The sequence below is a fragment of the Haliotis rubra genome, unplaced genomic scaffold (assembly GCF_003918875.1).
Source record: "Haliotis rubra isolate DU_JTF1 unplaced genomic scaffold, ASM391887v1 Scf21, whole genome shotgun sequence".
NCBI classification, from domain to species: Eukaryota; Metazoa; Mollusca; class Gastropoda; order Lepetellida; family Haliotidae; genus Haliotis; species Haliotis rubra.
This window is the reverse complement of record NW_025766114.1, coordinates 501356-512352: the sequence shown is the minus strand read 5'-3', so window position 1 is coordinate 512352 and position 10997 is coordinate 501356. Positions and strand designations below refer to the sequence as shown.

The 10997-nt window shown below is 40.3% G+C and overlaps 1 protein-coding gene across 1 annotated transcript; it reads right to left on the bottom strand.

The window, feature by feature from the left end:
- Positions 1–3454: 3454 nt before the first annotated feature.
- On the bottom strand, positions 3455–10970 carry LOC124276532 (transcriptional repressor CTCF-like). The gene is given in 3 exon segments (XM_046712163.1): positions 3455–4402; positions 4404–4888; positions 10866–10970. Coding segments are annotated over 2 exon segments (927 nt in total). The 5' UTR covers positions 4818–4888; positions 10866–10970; the 3' UTR covers positions 3455–3889.
- Positions 10971–10997: the final 27 nt, after the last annotated feature.

Here is a 10997-nt window from a genome sequence, read left to right as displayed (position 1 = left end):
GGCCCTATCAGCAACCAAGTGTGTATCCGCCAGCAACATGAGGCAAAGTGTCCATCCACCAACCAAGTGTGTATCCTCTAGCAACAGGAGGCAATGTGTCCATCCACCTACCAAGTGTGTATCCTCTAGCAACAGGAAGCAATGTGTCCATCCACCTACCAAGTGTGCCCCTATCAGCAACCAAGTGTGTATCCGCCAGCAACATGAGGCAAAGTGTCCATCCACCAACCAAGTGTGTATCCTCTAGCAACAGGAGGCAATGTGTCCATCCACCTACCAAGTGTGCCCCTATCAGCAACCAAGTGTGTATCCGCCAGCAACATGTGTCAAAGTGTCCATCCACCAACCAAGTGTGTATCCTCTAGCAACAGGAGGCAATGTGTCCATCCACCTACCAAGTGTGCCCCTATCAGCAACCAAGTGTGTATCCGCCAGCAACATGAGGCAAAGTGTCCATCCACCAACCAAGTGTGTATCCTCTAGCAACAGGAGGCAATGTGTCCATCCACCTACCAAGTGTGGCCCTATCAGCAACCAAGTGTGTATCCACCAGCAACATGAGGCAAAGTGTCCATCCACCAACCAAGTGTGTATCCTCTAGCAACAGGAGGCAATGTGTCCATCCACCTACCAAGTGTGTCCCTATCAGCAACCAAGTGTGTAACCGTCAGCAACATGAGGCAAAGTGTCCATCCACCTACCAAGTTTGTATCCTCTAGCAACAGGAGGCAATGTGTCCATCCACCTACCAAGTGTGGCCCTATCAGCAACCATGTGTGTATCCTCCAGCAACATGAGGCCAAGTGTCCATCCACCAACCAAGTGTGTATCCTCTAGGAACAGGAGGCAATGTGTCCATCCACCTACCAAGTGTGTATCCTCTAGCAACAGGAGGCAATGTGTCCATCCACCTACCAAGTGTGCCCCTATCAGCAACCAAGTGTGTATCCGCCAGCAACATGAGGCAAAGTGTCCATCCACCAACCAAGTTTGTATCCTCTAGCAACAGGAGGCAATGTGTCCATCCACCTACCAAGTGTGCCCCTATCAGCAACCAAGTGTGTATCCACCAGCAACATGAGGCAAAGTGTCCATCCACCAACCAAGTGTGTATCCTCTAGCAACAGGAGGCAATGTGTCCATCCACCAACCAAGTGTGGCCCTATCAGCAACCATGTGTGTATCCTCTAGCAACAGGAGGCAATGTGTCCATCCACTAACCAAGTGTGCCCCTATCAGCAACCAAGTGTGTATCCGCCAGCAACATGAGGCAAAGTGCCAATCCACCAACCAAGTGTGGCCCTATCAGCAACCATGTGTGTATCCTCTAGCAACATCAGGCCAAGTGTCCATCCACTAACCAAGTGTGCCCCTATCACCAAACAAGTGTGTATCCTCCAGCAACATGAGGCAAAGTGTCCATCCACCAACCAAGTGTGCCCCTATCAGCAACCAAGTGTGTATCCTCCAGCAACATCAGGCAGTGTCAATCCACCAACCAAGTGTGCCCATATCAGCAACCATGTTTGTATCCTCCAGCAACATGAGGCAAAGTGTGCCCCTATCAGCAACCATGTGTGCCCCTATCAGCAACCAAGTATGCTCCTATCAGCAACCATGTGTGTATCATCCACCAACCAAGTGTGCCCCTATCAGCAACCAAGTGTGCCCCTATCAGCAACCTTGTCTGTATCCTCCAGCAACATGAGGCAAAGTGTCCATCCACCAACGAAAAGAGTGTTTTTCAGTTACATGAAAGCGTGTGTTCTTCAGTAAATCTGAGAATATGGGTTTGACTATCCCACATTGTAACGGTACTTTTTACAATAGTCTTAGGAATTAAAGAAAACGATTAGATAGATGGCCAACAAAAGTGTCTGTAAGTTAATATGACAAACTGCAAAAATGACATGCTAATGTTTGTTGATAGTCAGACATATTGACTTCCCAGGTTTTCTCTATGTCAGGTCAATGTTGCTATGTAAGAAACAACTTGAAGAGTAAAGCTTCCAGACTTCATCATCGTGAGACAATTCATTTCAACAACACTTTTATTGCTATGAATACGAAGAATGGAAGTGTTGGAATGAAGAAAGTCAAACTTTGATGTGTTGTCTCGATGTGTTTCGTACTTAATATTCCTTACTATGTCAACATTTTGTGGTTGTGCAACTTGAAATCATATTGGTTTTGCCTTCCTTGTTGTGAACTTGACCCGTGAAGATCTGGGGGTAAACTTGGTCTTCAGCAACCCACGCTTATCGTAAGAGGCAACTAATGGGATGGGTTGATCAGGTTCGCCGACTTAGTTGGCACGTCATCGTATCCCAATTGTGTAGATTGATGCTGATGCTGTTGATCACTTGATTGTCTGGTCCTGATTCAAATATTTTTGTAGACCACCGCCATACAGCTGGAATATTGCTGAGTGTAGAGTTAAACAACAATCAATCAATGTTGTGAACTTGAAAGTAAAAAATACTGTATGAAATTCGGGTTAGAAGTGATCTTCAGCAACCCATGCTTGTTCTAAGAGATGAAATGGACTTGGGTGGTCAGGCTCGCTGATGTGTTAATGCATGGCTTTGTAACCCGATGTATGTCAATGTTTATGATAAAAATTATTATGAAACTATTATCATGACAACTATTAGTAATGTCATCACAATGTACATCAACCTCATTAATTTATAAAGTCTAATATCCTTCATGTATATATTCCCCTTGTCCACAAAGTTTTGTATCACTTGCTTGATAACAGTGTTAGCATCTACACTGAAACGTCCATCTATTCCATAAAAACTGTTCCTCTTCATCATACCGGCATCTAAGAAGTGAATGGAAAAGTGAGTAAAACAAATAAAACATCTTTAAGGAAAAACATGCTAATGAGCCTCTCTAAAAGAAACAAGTTGCAATGTAGACAGCTTCCATGGACGATTCTTCAAGTTACACATTTTCAACTAGGGTGTCTGTTTTTCTTTTGTTTGTTGTTTAATCCTGCAGTCAGCAATATTTCAGCTATATGGTGGCGGCCTCTTATGACAAGCGGGACAGTGGGGTAGCCTAATAGTTAAAACTTCTGCTCATCATGCTGAAGATCTGGGTTCGATTACAGACATGATGGGAGCAATGTGTGAAGCCCCCTGTACCGAAAGTTTATTAAACGACTATTGAAACACTTGTGGAAATGAACTCTCCGCACGCATACACACACACACCATCACACACACACGCAAGCACACACAAACACACCTTTCTCAAAAAGCTGCATCCGCCCCTGCATTGCATATCAAAATAATAAACGAGAAACCTGGGGCTTAAACTTGTCCACAATCATTAGATTCAAGCATTCAAGGGACACAACTCTGCACACCAACATGTGGCATGATAAACAATCAGAACATGCATGTTCAAGTAAAATACTCAAAGAAAACAAACATCTTCTGAAGACTATGATTTTCAGGTTTATTCATCATATTTCCTTATCCACTATACCCCGTGCAATAAGAATAGTTCTGATCAGCCCAAAGTATACTGAAATCATGATTTTTTAAATTCAAAATGCATATTCTTGACATGACAGTTCAAGGATGCTTGCTGAACACACCTGAATTCACAATGTGGACACTTTAACGGTTTCTCCCCTGTATGTAAACAGAAATGACACTTCAGATTGTAGTTATCTCGGAATGACTTTCCACATCCTTTCCAACTACATGCAAATAGAGTCCTCTTCTTGCAGCTACCATCTGTTTTGGATGCTGATACTTGTTCTTCTGATACATTGCTCAGATCACTTCCTTTACCTTTCTTGTGAACTTTAGAAATGTGAGACTTCAATATGTCCTTATATTTAAACGCCTGACAACAGTTTTCAAAGGGACAGTTATGCTGTCTTTCGGTTCCATGGATCAAAGCGTGTCGTTTCAGTGTTGTCATGGAAGAAAAAGACTTTTTGACAGAAATCACATATAAATGGCTTTTCTCCTCTATGCATTCTTTCATGGATGATAAATGTTCGCTTCTGTTTACATGAGAAGTCACAGACATCACAGTTAAAAATCTCTCGTGATCGGTCGTGAATATTTGCAAAGTGCATCTTCAAATGTTTTTGTGAAATACCCTTGTACGGACATTCAGGACACATGAAAACAGATCGATGCTCCTTCCTGTCCTCATCATCAGACGTTAACTTTGATACACTCAAACCAGTTCTTCTTTTCGGTTCGTTTAAAAGTCGTAAATTTGTATCACATGCAGACTTTTCATCAACTTCCGAACTCTCCGGTTGACATATTATATTTCCTGTGGGGTTGTCAGTTGAAACAGGAACATGCATTTTATCACTGCTTAACTGCTCCTGGGGTTTGAAGAATCTTGATTCAGGAAACTTCTCCCTATTTTTTTGCTTCATGCATCCTGACCAAATGGCGTCTCAATAATCTTGTGGACGTTGTTGCAAATGAACAAACTGTACACTGAAAATTCTTAACAATCTCATGGACTTGAAGTAAATGCTCAGCTAGCTTACTGTGTTTGCTGAAAATTTGGTCACATTGTGAACAACTGAAAACTAATGATGTTTTTTCTGTTTGTTTCGGCACTGGAAATGTCACACTGAGATTTACATTCTGACCAATGACTGAATGCGACGGGACATTGCTGCTATCGGCAACGGCCGGAAGACAGAAGTTGCCATCATCGTCACATTCAAGATGGAGGTCAATGTCGTGTATCATGGTTGACGGCAGGTCTGGTGAACCAAGCCCTGGAACAAAGGACTCCAGAAACTTGGGAGATGGAGACTCCTCCATGTTGGGACACACTGTTGTGATGTAGCTCACGCTCATGCTCTCACTTCCATCGTGTCACAAACACATGTTACCTGTGAAAAGAGAGAATCCAAAATAAACATCTAAAAAATGCAGTCTAAGTAAACTTAGGCTCAGTATTATTCGTTACACTGCTATGGTAAACTTAGGCTCAGTATTATTCGGTACACTGCTATGGTAAACTTATGGTCAGTATTATTCGTTAGCAGTGTAACGAATCCTACTGAGCCTAAGTTTACTTGGACTGCTGAAAAATGTTACTGAAAATTTTACAAAAATAATCACATATCTCCCCACCCTCACCCAACTTCCACCCTGGAAAGGAAACCAAAGTTTTGAGCCTCTAGTAACTCCTTGCCCGAACACGCCACTGACCGGCCTATTGTATTAGGCAGTCACAGAACTCCTTGCAAAACTTGGACAATTGTCCTGAGTGGCAATCGTCTTGGGCGGCAATGGTCTGGATGCCAATTGTCCTAGGTGGCAATTGTCCAGGTAGAAATTGTCCTAGACCCATTCCAGCTACATGATGGATGTGAAACATTGATCAACTCTGACAAGGCAATCCAGTGAATGACATCATCTACCTAATTTGGATATGACAACATGCATCAGCCGAGTCAGCGATTGGTGTTGGTGTATACAAAGATCACGGTATATAAGTTTTTACGTGACACAGAAATATGCCTCCAGTATACACAAATGTATTGTTGCAGAAAAAATATGTATTGCAGCCAAAAGGATGCACAATAATATTCATTGTATAAACTTACTGATACCAAACATAAAGTTCCTGTTATAAGAATCATTATTCAAACTTACAACAGAGGTACAGATAAGCTGCGTATCTGTGTAAACTACGCAAATATTTATGTGAAAACTCAATTCCTATAATGTCTATTGCGTACAATTTTTGTAAATACTCAATACATTTGATCTTACATGCGTACACACAAACATAGATAAAATACATGAGGTACATTGAGAGGTACATTAACTTGGCAACTTGCAGTCTTTCTTATCGTTTCTCATATTATAGATCAAATATAAATAGCAAACACATCAACCAACATTTAAACTTTATTATATTTTTACAATTAATGGAAAATGGCAAAATACCCAATTGAGTTTGAGTGAGGTGGGTACAATTTATTTGGTTACTTAAAGGAAAATTAGGATACCCAATTGAGATGAACACAAGCGAGGACATAACTCAGTGACCCAGTTATCTGTAGCTCTGTTACAATGCTGTACATTACTCAATATCACCCACGGCTGCAGATAATTTTTCACATCAGGAGTACGTACTCCTTATTTTTTCAATTTAGGAGTACTGGGTAACCTTAAGAGTACATTTAGAGTACTGAATGGAATTTAATGGAGTATTAGTAATCTTGCGTTTCGTTTCATATATGCACCACAACATTGCTATTTTTGTGTAAACATGTCAATAAACAATAAATCAATATTTTTTCAGATAAATGCGTCTGTAAATGATTCTAAGACCGTATACCATTGCTGTGGTGCATATCTGCTAGGTTTTCTAAATTATTTCCTACCGTTTCATGCATATTATTTATCCGTACATACGCCGATACAGCCCTTATCTGCAGCTCTGTCACCTCATATTCCCTGCAAGAACCCATTAAGTCAGTAAGTGCGAGTCTCTTTGACTTGTAGTTCTGTAGGTCAAGACAAAACAGTGTCAAACCACTGACAACCAAGTCAAGGTCAAGGTCAAAGGTACCTTGTTTTAATTCATAAATAGTGAAACTGTATCGTCATTATTTACAATATATTTTCTCCTACTAGCTACACTGAGCTCTTTCCGAGACACTTTGTAAATCAACACACAAAAACGTGATGCAAGTCTTAGACATTTACCGACCCATGAAGATCCGGGTTAGAATTGGTCTTCCGCAACCCATACTTGTCATGAGACACGACTAACGAGATCGGGTGGTCAGGCTTGCTGATTTGGTTGACACATGTCATCGTATCCCAGATTGATGAGATTGATGCTCATGCTGTTGATCACTGGATCTGGTCCAGACACGATTTACAGACTGCCAACATTTACCAATTTGGTGAAACTCAGAGCTCAGCTATGGTGCTGACAAACATACAGTCATTATTAGGGTGTACTTTGAACAGTCCCAAGACTCAGGCATGTCGATGGAGTGAAACCCTACACAGATTCTGTATCACCTTAGATGTATCAGCATCCCTCATATATGTTACAGACATTTTACAGGAATACAAAATTTCTTTTTACAAAAATACACGCCCGTGAAGATCTGGGTAAGAATTGGTCTTCAGGTGAGGTGAGGTGAAATTGGGTTTAACGTCGTACTTGAGAATATTTCACTCATATGACGACGTGCCTGCGTATGTATGTGTATGTACGGCTGCTTGTACTAGCCCAGACTGAAGCTGGTTTTATAGTGCTAGCCCACTGAGATACCATGCCGAAGTGAAGCATGAATACCCCACTCAGACACAGTATACTGACTCCGAGCTCTGTTAGAATGACACCATTGCCGGATATACATACAGTATGTACTCGTGTAAATTAACTCTGAACTTGAGGCTCGTACCCACACAAACATTATATACCAGGGCTGATACTTCGTGGGAATATTTCGAGTATCAGTAAAATATTTATCACCACTACAAAGGCATCGCTTTGGCTATTGATGAAATCTTAAACAGCATGAATTTGAAAATTTTAATTCCAGTTTCAAATTTCTACTGAGACTTGCTGTAGACATGAAACTTCAAATCGGTCTCAGAGCTAGTCAAGATACATTTATGCAGACATAAATTAGAAGTCACCTAAAACAGCGTGTGAAGCACAAGATCGGTCAACTCACCGGTTTAAAATAAAATTGGCCAAATGGATTAAAAATATATTGCCTCCCAAGACAACTACTAATACACAATTGGAATGAACAAATCCTCAGTGATTACAAATGACTGGCATTTATTGGAACAACTGTATTTCACACTTGGCGCTAACACATATATACAAGCTGTGTTAAATATGGAAATGTTTCTTTGGCAACGCCAAACTGTAAAAACTCTGTCACACTGAAACATGCATATAATTCATATCTCTACAGTGGATGCCATAGGATTTGCTTCTAGGAAGAGCTCCAGTTTGGAATTTTCCAAGATATTATTTGTTCCCAAGAATCACGTTATTTTGATTTTTTGAGTAAGGAAATGATTCTGAGCTTCTTGTCTCCATTATACAATTTTCATCTGGATACACCTGAACTAAACCATCACCATTTACAGGTAAACATGCTTATTGTCTTAAATAATGCTAGATTTTGTTTGTTTATTGTTTAACCCTGCACTCAGCAATATTCCATTGATATGGCAGATAACTGATTTATGTTGACTAGGTTTAAAAGAAGAGACACAAAATCAACTACAGCCTGCTTGATTTCATTTGAGACCTATGAATTGCTCGCTAACAGAAAATCTAATAAATGCAACAAAACCAAATTTTGCAGAGTCACATGAAATTGATAAACCAACTCTGATGATTTGTCTCATAATTTTGGACACCCGAATAACAAAGTTTATAAACAAACGATCATTATTTTGTTGTCACTTTTCACTATTTCTTACGAGGGGCGACCATTTGCTAGTAGAACAGCCAGGTGTGCGAGTTGCACGTGTGAAATTGAAATTTCACTACACATGCTTGTTGATTACCTGGCTGTTCTACCAGCAAGTGGTCACCCCTTGTAAAAAATTCCATGTGGGGAATTGAACCTGGGTCTTCGGCATGACGAGCGAATGCTTTAACAAGTAGGCTACCCCACTGGCCCTAAATACTAAAGACTTCCCCTCTGCCCACCTTAACTTCAAACAATACTAGCATACAAACAACTGTCTATTAATTGTTATTCATTGACACTAATAGCATGCATGGAAAATGTGGCATGCAAGATCAGATGGAACTGAATAGAAAATGTCAAATAGGGAGCACTTACGAAGGTTCCAGGTAGGCATGGTGTCTTGTGACTGTAGCCTATGCTCACTTATGGCGATCTTGATGCTATTAGGCACAATCGTCCATTCAATAATTTACAAATTAGAGGTGACTAAGGAGCTAATGTGGTGTGAAGTGCTCCAGGTGTCAGATGTTGAATTAATTAGTACCAGTATGCATGAATAACAGGGCTTTTTCCTTCATTGTTTTTGTCAAAGACTGACTGACTGAGTTTAGTTTTACGCCGCTTTTAGCAATATTCCAGCAATATCACGGCGGGGGACACCAGAAATGGGCTTAACACATTGTGCCCATGTGGGGAATCGAACCCGGGTCTTCGGCGTGACGAGACAACGCTTTAACCATTAGGCTACCCCACCGCCCCTTTTTGTCAAAGAAGATTGTAAGATGGAACACTGTGATGATCATAATGAGGAGCACACACACATAGGTATAACGCCAGTCCTTAGGCCCGAAGCCGACTGAAAACCACTCGGACTCACAGCTTTTGTTTTCTGTAGATCCTTATGGCCAATAGCTTTTTCATCCACAGTAACTAAGAGTATTATTTTTCAGAAAATATCATTCAGTAATTTCTAGTTTTTATCTCAATCAGCTTCTGTTGTCTGTAGGAAAACGACTATCATTTTCTAGGAACAAATTTAGCAATTTTTTGGTTTGCTGGGACTTACTTATCTTGTAGCTAAAATACAGGGCCTACACATGGCTGTAGGTGAATTTGTAGACCAGACTGGATCGTAGATGTGGAAATCTGGTGGATTCGTAGGCGGATTGAGCAGTGGATTCGTAGACGTTAGTAAAAACTTCAACTTCAACATCATTGATGATGAAAATCGATATTATGACTTTAGTGTAAACTAAAAGTGTTTGAGTTTTGTGAAATAAAAAAAATATACTAGGTAAGTATGATCAGTGATGAAAAAACCATCAATTATCAACATTCAACTACACAATACTATTATTCAATTATTTATACACGTCTACGAAATCACCATCTGGGCTATGAATCCACTGCGTCTACGAACTGGTTCAGCCTACGAAAACACCGTCTCCCCTACACATTCTGATCAGGACCCACAACGTTTTATGGTTCCGGGTCCTTAGGGCCTGCATTTTCAGGGTTAAGGGCAAACACTGATAGGTATTGATGCAGGTGTTTTGGCTTTCAAATTATTACTGAAGGAAGTGGCTTAGGTTGAAATTCCATGACAATCTCCTGCAGTCAAAACATTTGACATGAAACAACTTAACCATGCTCGTTTCTTTTAGACGAATACATGCCCTAGACAAACACTTAGTCTCTGCAAATATGTAATAAACAGTGCCATTTAAATATATTAGCCTTGGTGAGATGGGAGATTCAGAACCAGAGGAAATCTAGACTAGCTTCATTTAGAACAGATAACAACACGGCTAGAGTTCCGCCCGTAACCCCCGCTTGATATGCATTCTATTTATTAGGATTATTTCGAGGGTTTAGGGTTAGGTTTGGGGGTAGATTTTAGGGTTAGGTTTAGGGTTAGGGTTTATTGTTAGGTATAGGTTGTTTATAAAAAAAACATAGATATACCTATGTACCTAAGTACAATTTCAGATTTTTTTTAGCAATGGCGGACAGATTTCCGCCAGTAACCCCCGTATTTTTTTAATCATTATATGCCTAAAAATATACGCCTATGTTTTTTTTTATGAACAGCCTATACCTAAATATAAACCTAAACCTAAACCTAAACCCTAACCCTAACCCTAACCCCAAACCTAACCCTAAACCCTCGAAAAAATCCTAATAAATAGAATACATTTCAAGCGGGGCTTACGGGCGGAACTCTTACCGAGTAAACCAACTTCTCAGTCATTTAGGTTATTTCAAATGCATTGATCTACAAACTTACTGCGGTTCTGACAAATGTGCGAAAACTGAAACGATAGTTGATGATGTCATTTTTGGCGAGAAAAACCCTGGGTTGAAAATGAAATTGTAGAAGAAAATCTGTTACACTTACAACTAATCGAGTAAATATTGGTCCCAAAATATCGTTAACCAGGTGACATAATGCGACTCTTGCCAAGTCGTCCCTCTTAGGCCACTTATATCATTCTCAACAAAATTATTCATTTTGAGTTGATGTAAGCGA